Genomic DNA, 16,364 nt, shown 5'->3' with positions numbered 1-16,364 from the left:
CCATTTCCGGTGCAGGACTTCCGCGCTCGCTGCGACCTTATCACTGGCGCAGTTTCTCGTGTGCACTGTAAGCGGAAAAAAGGCGCGTTTCATATATTTACGATTCCGCGCTACTCGGGGCTGCCCCAGATTCCCCTGGCCAACTGCACACCGCCGCCGCCGCCGCCGCCGCCACCGCCGCCACCGTCTATCGCTGGCACTGTCGGGCGTCGTCGTTTAGCCGTCATTTTGAAGGCCATCGAAAGGACGAATGGGCGCACCCCGGGCCGGGATCATAATCACGCAAAGGAACGGGACCTGAAATAACACAAATTGACACAAATGGCTCACGCCACGTGGGTTGGCCCTGGGCGGGCGTGGGCGTGAAAATATTAAGCGAAGGTGCAGCGCAACCGAGACTCTCTCATATCGCATTCCCGGGGATTGCCCCGGTTGTGTCTGGCACAACACTGTTGTGATAATTGATTTCCCTGCGTGGATAACGCGGTGGTGGTCCTGCCGATAAGGTAGCCGGAAGAGGAACTGGTTTGCTACCAGCGTGTGTGGTTGTGCTGGCCAGTTACTGCCAGCAGCAGCAGCAGGACAGTGCTGTGGCTTTAATTATTTTTATTAGGGAAAAACATCCGGTTGCTGTCCGGTGGGCGAGTATCAATTAGCCGAGAGGTTGTGAAGAGACAGCTTCAAACATTGAGTTGGTACAAAAGTCCCACACGTAGTGAGCACGGGTTTTGTTACTAGCACGGGTTTTTGATATTAATTTCCCCAGCTTCATCGCTCCTTTTTGAACAACACAAAATCAGTGACCACGGGCGATCCGGCTGACCTCGGGCCGCCATTACTCGGGTTGGTTTTGGATCGGGTGCAAAATTTTGAGCAATTGCCAGACTACGTAAATCCCCTCTTGCTGACGCGGACGCTGGTAAGCGGCTTCGCGAAAATGCACCATCTAGGCGATGGCTCATAGCATTTCGCCCCAATTTGCTGCTGCAGCTGAGGGTAAATATAATAAAAAAATGTCTCGCCGTAAACAGTGTGGCCCCAAAATGTAAACGCCGTTAGCTAATTGGTAGGGCTAATTGAAAGATGCGACAGCGATTTTGGCAAGATGCTCCGTTCGGGTCCATCTCCTCCACCAAACGCCAACTTGAATCCGGTGCGCTGCCTAAAACGGTACGGCAACTTTAATGACGGCCACGCAAAGCAGTCGGCAAGTTGGATAATTTTACACATATTTACTGTAAAAATGGCGAATCTGAATTCTGCTCGCCCCATGAAGCGCGTTACTTGCTTTACCAAAATAATCGTGGTGGACAGTGGCCAAAATAAAATGTGGTGCCCCATTTAAAAGACTCGGCACCGGACTTTGTACGCACAAAATGGACCACGACGGGCCGTCGTCTCGGATGCTCATCTAGCATTTGTTGACATTTCGTGCTCGGTGCTTAGCGCACTTGACCCAAAGCCCGGCCTCTGACGGGCGGGTTGGTTGATGGATTAGCCGTGCTACGCTTAGCGACGTGTAGTAAGCACCCGCCGGCTGTGCCAGTCTCCCCCCACCCCACCCCGTCGGAGAGCAAACGAGTTTTGGGGCCAGTAGCAATAGGAGCAACAACAAAAAAACATTGAAACGCGCGCGCCACGAGAGAACACTACCATCTTCGGCAGCCCTCCGGCGGCGTTTCTAAGTGGGCATGGAGCAGAGACGACGACTCGGTGAGTGGCCAGACTGGGAGAGAGAGAGAGAGAGCGCGAAAAGAGCGAAAAGGAGAGAGAGGGCCGAGTAGCGTGCCGAAATAGCGCACTCCACGCGGCCGCGGGACCTCCGTATCGGCCGGCGCAGACGAGAGGCTCTTCGAAGGCGGCTCCGACCGACGGCATTCAGATGGCCGCCTGAGACCAAGCGAAACAGCAACACACACCGGCACCGTGCAACAACCAGACCAGACGCCGAGCACGCGGGTTCGGGTCTACTAGGCAAGTGCGGCCACTAAGCGGCCAGTAACGAGCAGCAGCGCCCGACGCACTAACTTCGACGGACGGATCCGAGCGGCAGAGCCAGCAGCAAACCCATCCGCTTCCAGGTGGTGCGTGTCGCGAAACGAGCGAGTGTCGTCGCCCCGGGTTCGGTTCGGTTCGGTGTGTGGCCGAGATTCGGAAGGAAGGAATTCGTTGCGTCTGTTTGCTTTATTTCCTTGTGCGCCGCGTGTTTGTGAACAACGTGTTCCCCGGGTACATTCTAGTCCTCGTCCGAAGTCGTCCTTTTCCGGGTTGTTGTGGTTCTGCTGCTGCTGCTGCTGTTTTTGTTTATACCGAACTAAGCAACCTGTCGCGAAGTGATTCGACCGTTACATTGTAACGCGTAACACGTGCGATGTGTGCTGCGAGAGCGTGAGTGGTGTTACGGCCGGTGCGTTACCTGTTCGTTACTGCGCGTTCGTTTTGTGTCACGGGCAACCCCCCGTCACGGTCCGTTACTGCTGATTTATAGCTCTGCTTTCATCGAGGTAATTTGCCAAACTATACAAACGTGTGCGCCCGTGTGTCACATTTGATTGCCGCCGATAGAATGCTAATAGGGAAAGAGCGACCCGGTGGTCTCGCGGTCGCTGGCGCTCGTTACGCCGCCCCTTTTGGTCCTGGTGGGGCGCGGATGGGAGGGATCACCACCATGTCAGCACCATCATCATCATCATCGTGCTTCGCGCTCCAGTGGAGTTTGAGTGATCATTAACGGTGTGTCCTCGACCAACCTGTGTGAGAGTGCTCCAATTTAGAGGAAATTTCGCTGCCCGCAAACAATGTTGCGTGACTTCCGGGGCCTCCGCGTGTAGCATTTCCGCGCAACGCAACTCGGTTGCAGTCGAGATCTCGCTCGCTCTCCCTCTCTCTATCTCTCTCTGTGTTGCTCACTGGAGAGCTAGTCACGGGAGTAGATCTAGTAGTCGGTGCTGCGAGTAAAACCACAACACATCCGAGTTGCGACATCCGAGCTGTCGGTGGCTGAACCCGATACTCGATCGGCAACACTGGCCCCCCGTAACCGGTAGCCCAGTAGTAGTAACCGATCGTGTAATTAATTTCCCAACCGAAGCGCGACAACGCTCTTGTGGCCTCGACCGGCCCGGCCAGGGATCATCGCGGCACACCGCAAATAATCGTCCGATCGGCCCGGCGGGCGGGCTGGCTGGCGGGAAACCAAATACGGCCAACCGACCAAAAACCCGGAGCTACCGTCGCATGCTCCTTCTCCCCGTGCGGTTACGCGCGCCAGCAGAACCTGTTTCGATCGTCGGTTTTCCTGCCAACGTGCGCGCGCTCTCATCCCGATTAGGGCGAAACGATTCCGAACGCCAGTGACAACCGAACCAGCGCGTAATTAAAGCGGGCGTGCTGTCGGTTGATTCGGATGTCGGGTTTTTTTTTTGCTTTTCGGCCCCCCCTCACTGCGAGAGAGGCCGCCGAGTGCGCAACTCTAGTGCCCGGCCATCGCCATTCGCGATTCGACGTTCAATTGGTTTGGACAGTGACCGGCCCAAAGTGGCCTGCGGCGGGTTGAGTGATCGGTTCAAAGCCTGAACCCGTCACTGCCATAAGCGAGAATCGGCCTCTCGGAACCCACCCAGTGGAAGCCACCGTTTCGTTACGACATCGGTTGGCCCATGGAGGCTGTGTTTGCAGCTGGTTCGTTCACCTGACCCTGTGAGGCGAACATGTTCAGCTTAAACGCCTTTTGATGCTCGATTTGATAGTTAAAACCTAATAAAAAACGTTCCATTTATTATGCTGCGCGCAAGGTACACATAAATCAGCCCATAATTTTGAGATGGTTAATCATGGATTGAAATGTTAGAAAAAGCTCTAATGAGAAAAGGGTCTTGCTTGAGCAGACCTGCACTCACCGGACACCATATGCACCGCGTGGTGCCATGTGCACGTGTCCCGGCGTCGCGGAACGTTAACCGGGGATCGGTCGATGGCTAGCTGGGTTTGGCCGGGGTGCTAGTGTGGGTGGTTTTGTAATTAGATTAATTAAAAAAGCGTGAGCGACGACGACAAATTGCCCACAGCTCGACACCTGATTGAGGTGCTGCTGATTAGCGAGAGAGGCCAGGGGTTGAAGACAGGGGTTGTAGAAAGTGTTCGGCCGGACCGGTGAGCTGCTGCTACAAACAGTGCAAACCTCGCGTCAGGAGCCCCTCGGCGAGGGACATTGGCCGGCAGACTATCACAACTATCAGCGCACGAGAATGGCATTTAGATAAGACGCCACATCCTGGCTGGCTGGCTGGCTGGCTGACTGGCTAGTCTGTTGTCTGTTTCTTCGCTCACCGCACGGAAGGGTGAGCTGGCCGACGCATGGTGGTCCGTGCCAAAAGTTGGTGGCGAGAGGAGACCGAATGACATTTAAATGTCACCGGCAGTAGTCCGCAGTGAAGAAGAGGCCTTTTTTGTTTTTGTTTCCCGGAAGTTTGGCCGCAAGCGCAGGAACTGGAGAAACGGGAACCAGAAAAGGACACGGATGGCGGCGAGATAGGGAATCCCGGAAAAGAAATTTGGGTCCGTTTTGGGTCGGAAGCGGGTCGACTGACGTGGACAGGAAGGATACCATCCCAGAGGAGGAGATCCCGACGTTGTTCCCATTCCTGTAGTGTGTGTGTCAAGGGCTGGAGAAGCCGGAGATGTCCAGGGGCTATTCATTTGGAGCAAAACAACACAAGAAAGCCAAACTGGAATTCTCTCTCCGTCCGTCACAGCAGCTGGCTGGCTGGCTGGCAGGCTGACAGGACATTCGAAAGCCTGGAGGCCACTTTTTTAATATATTCGCCAGCCGGAAGAACGGACGTCGTGTACCGCTCGTAAGTCGTGTGGTTCTGTGAAACACACAGACGCACGTCCGGGTTCGGGTTTGGCTGTTGACGACAAGTCAACACTCGGCTGTCTCGGCATGAATACTGTATCCGGAAGGAACCAATCATATTTTATTCAAATCCACTGCTGCGTTTGCTGCGAAAGGACTAGGAGCTGTGGGATCTCCCTTTTTGGGTGCTAATCGAGTGTGGAAACTTTTAGCATCAAACCTTCTTTCTTTTTCGTTTGAACAATTTTAATCAACATTCTGACACAATCATTAGCTTCGGAAAGTTTCCCCGGGGGAAGTTGTTAACAAAAAAACTTTACCAATGGCCCGGGTCCGGGTGCATATTCTGTGACAACGTTGAGTCCTTCTCTACCACCACGTGGCCCCGGCTGCGGCAACACCAGCGTGTCATTATCTTAATCAAGATCGAGAGAAATTGTGCAGAACAAAGCTCATCATTCGCATCCCGCTTCCGTAGTCCTTTTCTGGCTTGTCTTGCCGGGCAGTGTGGGGGTTTCAGGCCAGCTAAAGGGGGATTTAATTTAATTTAATAACAACCGAACTGAGGCCACGAAATCGGTGACGAAACTTTAGTCCGAGAACCGTACGATGAAGATTAGAGAGCGAACGAGACGAGAGAGCGAGCAACGGGCATTACGGTATGGTTTGGCCAAATGTCATGCCCAAAACGGAAGCGAAGAGCATAATGATAGTACAGAGGAAACAATGCCACAAAAATAGCGCTGACACCAACTTGCTGAATCCCCCGAAAGGCAAATGGCACGAAGTCGAGAACGAGAATCGTCAGCAGAACTGCGACCCGAGACGCCACTGCTCGGTGAATATTACCGTTATTCGTACGAAATATAGATTGTGCCATTGTGCATCCCTCTTTGGTTCTTTACTGGCCTGCAATAAAAAGGATGGGAACGCATTAATGGAAGTGAAACACCGCGCACTGCGAAAGTGCAGCGCCGATGGAGGCGCCTGGTAGGTGGTAATTTCCAGGCACAGGAAGACCGGTTAAAGCCCCCCCCGGCAGACCAAAAGTCGTTAAAGTGGTGCCTCCTGTTCGGCCGAAGTATCTCGTTTCGCGAATGCATGCTCCGTCATCGTCATCGATCATCGTTTGATTGAGTTCCGCCAACTCAAGGCTGAAGGTCAGACTCGTCTGCCGCGCCGCATCGTAAAGACCGGTCTGACCAGCTGATTTTATTCATTGCTAATTGTCTACCACTCGGCGATGGCTCCGGGGACTATAGTCCATAAACTTCACATCAAACGACCGACCACTCGCAAGCGGCCATTCTCGGGTGGTAAATACCGCAAATTACTGCGTGACGTACGTAGCGCCAGTAGCCAGGATTATATGAATGAATTTTCCCGAAAAGTGGTCCACTCGCCGGTCAAAGTATTCGGCGTGGATTGGAAAGCGTCGGAAAAGCGTTTACCCCCTGGTCGCAGCGCCATCTGTGAGAAAATGCAATAACTAAACGGAACACTTTTGTCCGCCCGGATCCCGGGACGTGGGAAAACTTGTATGGCACCCCACACAATTTATGGGGTGGCCGTGGAAAACACTGCACTGGGTTAGCGTCTGGATCGCTTAAATAAAATCGCGGCTCCGGATAAAAAGATTTATTTCTTTAAAATGGCACCCCATCGAGGAGTTGGTAAACGAGTGAACGACGTGACACCGAACATGTGCTGACATTTATCTTGCGCTTTGCTTGCGTCTTTGACGCATCGGCCCGGTTTTTGGCTTAGAACCAACCCTAGGTTTTTTTTTTACCGAGAAACGACTGCGAGTCGAAATTATGACGCCATTATGAGGTGTCGGAATAAATTTAAACTCTTCTGGCACCGGAACGGATCGCTCATCGCGTTCGCACAGTTTCGTGGAGAAATGTGTGTCCAACTTCATAATATTAGCCCGCTGGCCCGTGATGTGTTTCGGTCGCTTTTCACTCCCGGCGCGGCTGACATTCCAAATCCGGTCAGGTTCAGTTCGCCACTCGGCGCGCCCGAAGGTCATAGGGATTCGCCTGGTTCTGACATTTCGACTCCCCCTGCGCCACCGCACGAATGACGCATCGCTGCACCATCACCCGTGGTGATGGTATTTTTAACCCGTCCGAGATCCCTTCTGGCCGTCAATCGACCAAGAGAGACGGCTGCGCTCGTGGGCCCCGCTCGATCGCTGACCGGTGATCGAGGAGTTCAAAGACTAGCCCTGCCACGCACCGACACCTTCGGCGGGTGTGTGTGTGTGTGTCGTGGCACACAAAAAATAGAGTACAGTCAGTTGGTGGTGGTTCGCCATTAACCACTGTCAGCCGTGATTTCACGCGCAATGCGCGCAGACTGCAACAACACCGCCGAAAGATGCACCGCCGCCGCGCCTCGGGATGCCGATTTATGAGGCCACGCCACTGTGACACGCAATTATTTTCGGTGCATATTGCTGCGCGTGAATTGCACTACACGACAGCGAACGTGGCGTACCGTGGCCCAAGAGTTATCGCCCACCGGGGTGTGGGCTAGCATGATGCCGGATGCCTCGAGAGGATTAAGGCAACAATGTCAACAACGAAACAGCGGCCTCTTTCGGGGCCAACAATATTTATTTATTTTTGCACAGTACACATATACACAGACGCACAGTTTTTTGTCTTCCTTATCATTTCAGCCATTTTTTGATGATATTTATGATGATATTTATTAACAGTGTAGGATTAATTTGGCGGTGCATGCCAGGAATTACTTTTAAATTCAAAAATGAGGTTAATCTGTGTGTCATGCATCTCAACGTGCCCGCTCTCTCGGTTCAATTCATTCGTAACTGCACTCCGTGGCATTATTCATTAAGGACTGTTCAATTTTAACATTCAGCAAACCTTTTCAATGTACGAAGAGAAAGCTTTCGACAAATGGCGTCCACTGAGTAACTGTTCCCTGTAATGAGATGACTTGGAGTTCTTAACACATGGGCTGAAACGTCCCGAGCCTAACAAAGAAAACGCTTTTGTTTTGTTTAACGTCATCCGCATCAAGAGCCACACAATTATTCCAGTGCCGCTGTTACATTTCCATATCCCTGTGGAGATCTTTTGCCTCAAAAAGGGCTAATTATCAGCCATAACCTCTTCACTCCAGTGAAATTTCTTACTGGTGAGCATTTTTCTGAAGTCTGCGAAAAGCCAATAGTCGCAGGGAACCAAATCGGGCGAATACGGTGGATGTGGGAGCAATTTCGAAGTTCAGTTCATCGTAGTTTTGCCATTGTTTCGATTGACCTGTGACCAGTGATTAACCTTCACATGAGCGATGCGTCAGAAAAACATCGCATCGTGTTCGTCAGAAGAACATCGCATCGTCGCATCAAGAGAAGAGTAGAATATCACAGAAATTTAAACAACTTTCCTTTGAAGGTTAATACCAACTGAAAAAAATCGATGAGTGTAATAAGACTAGCGATGAATTTATGTGTTACGCTCGGGGTTTTTCAGCCCATGTGTTATATCACAGTAGGCTCACAAATGTAGAGTTCGACCAAAGCCGGTATTCCGCGCTACTGAGACTACTACGATTGCACGAATGGAAGCAAACGCCAGTCAGTCAATGACAACTGTTTAAACAATTGTTTGATAACTGAGATTTGCAAGAGATTGGATAACTGAGGCGAATTGCGTCGAAGAATGCGGCGGCGGATCGATGATGATCGGGGTGGCATCGTTCTGCTCGCTTCTATCACATAGTTTCACCCCGCGGTCCGGACGTGGCTTGCTCCTAAGTAGAGCGCCGTAAGACTATTTTCGACGCTGCCACTTCCTGATGCATCGGGGCGTCGGCGATACCTGTCCGTCCGTCTTGTTTACAAATGACGGAAACGAAACCGCCGACTTCCCCGACGGTATCGGGATCGCGTTGACAATCGGTTCGATCAAAGGTGGGCCCGATCCGATCACTTCCGATCGCCGGCCGTTTGATGGCTATTGTCGATGGCCCAGCACGATCACTTAATCGATGAAAGCCCCGGTCGGGGCGCTCTTTCTTTCCCGGTGGGTGATCGATTAATGGTGGGCCGCGTGTCAGTCGTGAATCGTCTCACGATCGCGCACGATACGCGAAGGTTTCACCCGCGCAGTGTCCGGGCCGGGAATTAATTTTTGGTGCCTCGAATCCATCCCGTCTGGAGGCTCTCTGCTGTGATCGGAGAGAATGTTCCGCGGCCGCGGTGCGGTTGGCCTGTAGAGATCGCGCGCGCGTTACTCGGAGTCAATCGTAGTGAGTGAGTTCCGTCGTTGTCGAGTGGGTCGTTGTGTAACGCACACGGGGCTTACGTAATCCGGCGCACGGCGCAGGAAGGACCGTTTTCGGGGGGTGGAGTTTTGTTTCTGGGGTTTGTGGCCGCACATCAATCATGGGTGTTATGCTGTCGGTGCTAGTGGCGAGCGTCGGGGCGATGGACCTCATCTACTGCCTGGCGTACGTCTCGAATCAGGTCACGGAGGGCCCCCCGCCGACGACGGACGATGGGGCCGGGCTCGAGCAGTACCGGAAGGCGGTCAGTGAGCAGCTGACGGCTGCACCGCGGAGCACGATCGAGGGCATAACGGTCGCCCAGGATGGGGTCCCGTACCGTGACGGCTACCGGGTGGAGCAGTTCGACGAGGCACGGCTCGATGCGCTGGGGGTGAAAATTCGTGACCTCGAACGGCGCAGCCAGGAGAAGGAGCAGCGGCTGGAGCAGCTGAACGTGGCGCTCCGCGAACTGGAGCGCAAGTCCGTCGAGCGGGAGCTCCAAGGACGCTCGAGGCCGGTTAGTCGTGCTCCGAGCCCGGAACGTCCGGAGTCCGGCACCGGCACCGACGTCCTGGTCGCGTCACCCACCCTACCACAGATTGTGCTCGACGACGGTGGTGGTGGTGGGGCCGGTGCGGAGCCGCGTCCCAGTTCGAGCAAGTTCCGACCGATCCGCCGGGACGATGAGACGCGCCGGTCGGTGAAACGGCGTTCGGTCGCATCGAACGCCTCGCAGGACGATCGGGCCGAAGAGCTGCTGCTGCTGAGCCAGCTGGAGGAGGAAGAGGCAGCGCACATGCAGGACTACGTGCCGCTGACGTACGCCCGGGACGAGCATTCGGCGGCGGTCGATGCGTTCGGGAAGCGCCACAAGATCAGCCCGATCCCGGAGCTGTGCCAGATGCACGAGGACGAGGATCGGCAGTGGGTCCCGGAGCGATCGCCGGAGCCGACACTCGCGGCCAACATCACTCGCCCGTGGGGTGACATCAAGATGGACGAGGTGAAGGAGCGGGCCGTCATCGCACGTCGCTCGGCCCGATCGCTCTCGATCGAGGAAGTCGAAACGCCGCGCCACAGCCAGAGTGAAGGCGAAGAGGAGAGCCGACCGGGGCCGCAGCTGCGGGCCTGCGAGACGGTCCCGGCGAACCTGAGCCGCGCCTCGTCGCGCTCGGTCAGCCCGGACCACGCCGAGCAGCCGACGTTGCGCCGGACGACCAAGGAAACGGACCTGGCCAGCCTCCTGCTGCTGACGGTGCCGGATGGCGCGGACCGCAAGGCAAGTAGTACCTGGACCACCGAAATCACCATCCACACCGAGGAGTCCGACTCCGAGGGCCCGACCCCCCGCACCACCCACTTCATGCAGTCCAAGTCCCCCTCGCCGTACGCCGTGGAGGACGACGACCAGGACTTCGACCAGGACGCGACACTCGGACGCACCACCACCACCACCACCACCGTTGACCGTTCCAACCGGCTGGTCCCGCTCGTCCCCACCATCGACACCCACCGTCCCCGCTCTCCCACACCCTATGACCAGTCCTCCTCCTCGTCGTCGTCGAGGGACTCCACGCCACCGTCGACCCTCGCGAATGGTTCCGTTCCGTGCGACATCCGGCGATCGCTCAGCACGACACCGACCCGGCCAGGCGACGATCCGATCGCTGTGAGTACGGGTGAGGGCTGTAGCGGGCCCGATCACCACCACCAACGCTGCGTCTCCGCCACCCACTCGCCACGGGGCGTGATGAAGATTGTTCTAAAAACGGTTTATCTCGAATTCTAGGACACATCGACCGCGTTCGATGGTTCGCGTTCCCCAACGCTGCCCACCGTCGGGCCTAATCTCTCCCCCCGTCAGTCCTCCTCTTCCCCATCCACCCAGCCACGGCGCAAGGAGCGCAAGCGACGCGTCGCCCGCAGCCTGACGCCGATCCACTACGATCAGACGTTCATGGACAGCTTCACCGAGCAGCGGCTGTCGGTGTCGCCGGCCGAGCTGGAGGACTACATCAACAGCATGGACTCGATCGATTTTGTGCCCCCACCGCCGCTGTCCCCGCCACCCTTTCTGTACCGCCCACGGGCGATCCCGAGCCTGGTACTGACCGACGCCCAGGGTTCCGATGCTCAGTTCCACGCGGACCTCTCCACCAGATCGTTCTACGGTGGGACCGAGGGTCACCCGGACGTGCCGCTGAACCATCGTGTGAGCTACGGCGAGTGGCTGAAGAAGTTCCCGGAGCACCAGTCGAGCCACCTGTCGCTGGAGGACTTTGACAGTGACGACGAGGAGGTGGAAACGATCACACGCAACGCGGATCGCGGCGAGGCCGTTGGCGATGGGTTACTGTTCCCGACGGGGCGGGGAGCCGGGTCGGGCGAGGAAACACCACGGCTGCCAATGGCCGCAGTAGCACCGTCACCGGTTGCCACTCCGGAGCCGACGACGATCCTCGAGCACACCCAGTTTCCGGTCAATGTTCCCGCGCTCTACTCAACACCCTCGCCGGTGTCGCCGGTGTCGCCGGTATCGGACCTTTCGGACCTATCCTCCTCGCCAGTGACCGTTTCCCCACGCCCCACTTCCCCTGACCAGCCCCTGACCGTGACGGTACGCCTGTCAAGCCCTGCGCCCGAGACGCACTTTACGCCGATACCACTCACCACTCTGGACGCTCCCGATCGGCAGCAGCGATCGCTCACACCCACCAACGTAACCACACCGATACACTCACTCCGCGTGAGCGGATCCCGATCCCCGAGCGTTTCCCCGGTTCCGGTGGATATTTCACCCGAGGAGCTGGTGTTCGAGATCGGCCACCTGGACGGGCTGATCTTTGAGGCCAAAAGTCGAGAGCCTTCACCAGCTCCGGCCAGGCAACCGCTGCTCAGCCCGGACGAGCTGGCCTTCGACATCGGCAACCTGGGCGGACTGATTTTGGGTCCTCCGAGCCGTAGCGTTTCCCCGGTGCCACCGTCCCGAACACTAAACGGATCGCCGACACCGGACGGGAAGGAGTAACACGAAACGAACACACGAACACCGGAATCACTACTCCTTGGACTATCACCACCAGCACCAGCTAGGACTACTGCTAGGACCCTATGTTATGTGCTTTTCTGGAATAAAGAACACGAAAGAAATCCACGTTCCGATCGCCCGCGCCCGCCCAAAGGCGTGTGTCGTTATTTTCCGCCCCTTTTGGCAACTTCACCTTCTCCGCCGATGGCTTGCGCCCCTTTTTGCGCCTTGTTGACAATTTAATTAGCGGCCTGCACGGTCGGGACGCAAGCCAAAACACTTTGCGCTTCATTAGGCCCAACCAGATCAACCGTGGCCGTGACGAGGTCCACAAATAGCCACCTGCGGTCGGTTTGGCGATGGCGCTAAGGACGCTGGCTGGCTGGCAGATCCCCGGTCGGTGCAGTGTCTCGTCTCTTTGCCGCCGCCACCACCACCAGGACCATTGGGGGTGATTTATGCGCCAAGAGGCGGTTGTCTTGTGGTTTTACTGTTTTGTTGTGTGGACCGAGCAGCGCCTGTCACTCGGTACCGTTGGCCATCTAAAATGCACTCGAAATGCTTCGCTTCGGAGGTTCTTTTGGTAGCGTCTGATACGCATTACCGCGTGGTGGTGGACCCCCGTCCCGTTCTGATTTAATTGTCACAAATCTGCACGTGGCTCGGAGGGTACCACAAGCAACTAATTAATTATCGGTGGTGACTTTCACGGGTGCTGTTTATGTTTCGCTGCCATCGCAGCTTGTTTCAGTGTCTGCATTAGAAGGGGATGGAACTTAAGAGACTACGGAGCATTTTCGCCCAACTCTTACGCAAATAGTTGATTCCTTTCCAATAAAACTTTTCGAAATCCATGCGTTGCATCCGACAACGCCTGCAATTCTTCGTCTTCAAACCTTTTCACTGCACCAGGATAATCGTTGTGCTTCAGATCAAAATTACCACTTTTAAAGTGTCTAAACTATCTCTCACGTGGTTTTATTCCTGGAGCAATGCTCCATAACCTTTCGAGAACAAACAATGTGCTCCGACCGCTTTTTTCGCCCAACGAAATAGCAAAAGTAGCGAATACAGCGAATGCTCTATACTCGGAACGAAACTCGGCATTTTAAAAACGCCTTAAAACGTGCTTACTTTATTTTATAAAGGACGACAGTAATAATTTTTAAATGTTTGCAGTCAAACAATGAAAAGAGGTTCATCTTATACACCTGGTAAATTCAGCACACATCCAAATCGCTTTGGAAAGACTGTCAACTTCCGACATTGAGCTGAGTGATCTTCACTTTTCGAGATCCGCGAGGTGTGATTTGGTCTAACCTAGTGAAAACGGGTTGATCCAAAATCGCCCGAAAACGTGAAGGATACTTTCAAGGAAATAATAAAGTTTTCCAATCTATCCTAACGATGCTTTAAGCTCATGAAGCGAAACATGTTTGGAGCTGGAGCTTTATGGATTAGGTGAGAAATCGGGGAAAACGTTAATTGTTCACAAAATACACAGCGGACAACCAATCATTGCCTCAGATGATGATCATCGCAAACTTGTCGACAGCTTGATTCAAAATGGATCTTGGATCACGAACAATTCTCTTGACCTGGCGGCCTTGAGATTCCGTTTTGTTTCCTCTCCCTTAAAAGAGACCTTAAGCCTCGAAGAATGAGATGAAGATGCTCCGGACTCCTGAAAAGTTGAAAGAATCTCAATTATCGATTGGTAATGATTTGTCGGATTTATTGAAACAAAACAGCGCTTGCATCTGCATTACGCAGATGGCCTCCGCCAAAAAGGCTTTGAATTGAAAATCATCGCGTCGGAGGGTGCAGGATTTTTGATCATTCCGCTTTGCACCGGTGGTCGACCCGCTATTACGGCATTATTGATGTAAAAATAAACCATGCACCGCGACCCGCAGCATCTGCGTCCGGCGCATCCCATCCTCCCCCGGGGGGGCAGTTGGGTTGCGGTAGGAAGCAGATAATTGGTATATAAATCAAAACCACCCCCAAACGCAAACACGCACCGCCACCGGTGACCCCAAAAGCAAGGGTCCGACACAGAGACTGGGGCAACTGACGGGGTTTGCCGGAACCAAATGCGCTGGCACCTCCAGCTTGCTCGCCCGCTGTCCGGGGTTTGTTGGTGTATTTTTGGCAAAAGAATTTGCCGCCCGGCGATCGCCGCTTCTCCCAATCATCCGTGACCGGTGCATTGCGCAATGGACACTACAAATTAATGTCCCCCTTCATAACAGGCAACGGGGAGGCCATTAAGGTGATCGCGAAGAAGCGATCGTCTCAGCATCCCCCCCCCCCCAAGCGTTGACAGAGAAATGCGCGGAAATGGGTGACCAAATTTTTCCAATCCTCGGCGCGCGATGCGTTTCGGTCGAATATTGGCGGCGGCAAAAATAGCTCCACCGTGGCTGGCCAGCCGGGCGCATACATTTTGCGGTGATTTCGCGGTCGGTTCGTTGTTTCGAGCGGCCGCCCCACATAAAAGTTATATATATACACGCCCCAGAGAGAGAGACAGAGATGACTCCGAATGACGGCGGCCCGGGGGCGAATAAATCGCGCTGGAGATGGACGCGCCACATTTGGCGTGCACGGTTTGGCCGACCCCGTCGGAAAACCGGCCAGCTAATTTTCCACCCAAATTGGGTTTGGGTTTTTATGGCCCCTCCTCTGGAATTCTTACGGATCACTTCGAACGCTGACGCCGAGCTCCTTGCGACCGTCGCGTTTGAAAGAAGTCAAAACGGAACACATTTTCGCGATGAATCTCTGTGCCCTCGGCACAACGATGCGGCGGGGTCAACACCGCTTGGTGTTGTGGGTCGTTAATCAGATTAACACTTCTGCCGCGGCGGCGGTCGGATTATCTGAGGAATTTCGATCAATTTCAGCTAATCCGACCGTAGATTGCCGCGGTACGCCCGATGAGCACCCATCCGAGCGGCCCAAGAAATAGTTTCACGGTCGTCGCTCGAAGTGATCTTTCACGGATCGCGATCCCTATGCTGCACCCGTGTCTCGATTTTCGCGGCGAAAACTCTGGCAGCCAAGAGAGGAAGAAGCAGCACCCCAAAACTATGGCTGGTGGAGTGTGGTGCGGCCGAACACGGCCCGCGAAATGGATTGTGTGCCGGGTGCATAATATGTAGCCCGTCCTCTTTTTAAGGCCCCTCGAACTCCGCGTGGGAGGACGCCGGTGTGGGTGGTGACCGACGCCAAAAGTCTATGAAACCGCCCAACACACACACACACACACGCACGCAGACGGTTTTATGGCTTGTGCACTACAGCCGGCCGTCTCCCAGTTTCGATCCCTCTGCCCGGCGTCCTTGTTATCCATCTCGCGACTCCTTTGGACAACCTCGTTTTGCTCCACAGTTCCACAGCCAAAAGAAAATGTGTTTGATTTATTGTTTCGCAACGCTCTCGCGCTTACGAAATCGAGACCTGAAAAGTAAACAGCTTCTGGCTGGCCGTTGCTACCCTCTGAAGGCGTGCTGGTGTCATGGCTGACGACCCCTAGGCAATCGCTTTCCATTTCCGTCGGTGCCAGGAGACGAACGAAATGTCGGTCGGCAGAGAAATGCATCATTACTAGTCGGGTAAACAGGTCGAGGCTTTTCACGGGTCAGCCGAACGCCTTGGTTGGAAAAAAATAATCCTTGCTACAGGTGGAAAGTTTATCTTTCTACGTCTTTATTGTCCTGATCTTCGACTTAAACTTCTAGATTGCTAAAAGCGTGGTTGTCGTCAACATAAACAGTTGGTTGGTTGGATTAGAACCGATCAATTGGTGTGGATCACTCAGCTCTACTCAGCTCTACTCTCAGTGTGGAGCTCTACTTGTGGCTCATTCGAATATTAAACAAAAACAGGAGGCCAAACATACCTTCTAACATTTTTAAACAAATTTCCAACCATAAATACGAATGGTTAACAGACAAAGTCCAGCAAAAAGGTTCTTTTCATTTAATCTAAAACACCAAATGATTTTCACTCCAACTCGAGACCACAGCTTGCTTTGCACCGTTGTTTACGCTACTCGTTCACCGTTTTTATGCTTCTTGCTCGGCTCGTAAACATCGCCAAAACATAGCAAGCTGTAAACGGAAGGCCAAAACCTTTACCTTAATCTTCTGAACGAATGTCGCGAGT

The 16,364-nt window shown here is 54.2% G+C and overlaps 1 protein-coding gene across 5 annotated transcripts in view; it reads left to right on the top strand.

The window, feature by feature from the left end:
* LOC128267731 (four and a half LIM domains protein 2) overlaps window positions 1-16,364 on the top strand; it is a 47,168-nt gene that overhangs the window by 11,442 nt on the left and 19,362 nt on the right. The window contains exons 1-2 of one of the 5 annotated variants that reach the window (XM_053004621.1): window positions 8,932-10,442; window positions 10,953-12,312. The exons of 1 other annotated variant lie outside the window; for it this stretch is intronic. In XM_053004621.1, coding sequence (XP_052860581.1) covers window positions 9,282-10,442; window positions 10,953-12,191 — 2,400 coding nt within the window. In that variant the 5' untranslated portion in view covers window positions 8,932-9,281 and the 3' untranslated portion in view covers window positions 12,192-12,312. Of the gene's footprint in view, window positions 1-1,902; window positions 2,505-8,931; window positions 10,833-10,952; window positions 12,313-16,364 lie in introns of those variants that run through there. 3 more of the 5 variants (XM_053004620.1, XM_053004629.1, XM_053004622.1) reach the window with 3 other exon arrangements.

This window comes from Anopheles cruzii, chromosome 2 (assembly GCF_943734635.1).
Source record: "Anopheles cruzii chromosome 2, idAnoCruzAS_RS32_06, whole genome shotgun sequence".
Taxonomy (NCBI): domain Eukaryota; kingdom Metazoa; phylum Arthropoda; class Insecta; order Diptera; family Culicidae; genus Anopheles; species Anopheles cruzii.
Note: the sequence above shows the minus strand (reverse complement) of the source record. Positions and strands in the feature narration are given on the sequence as shown.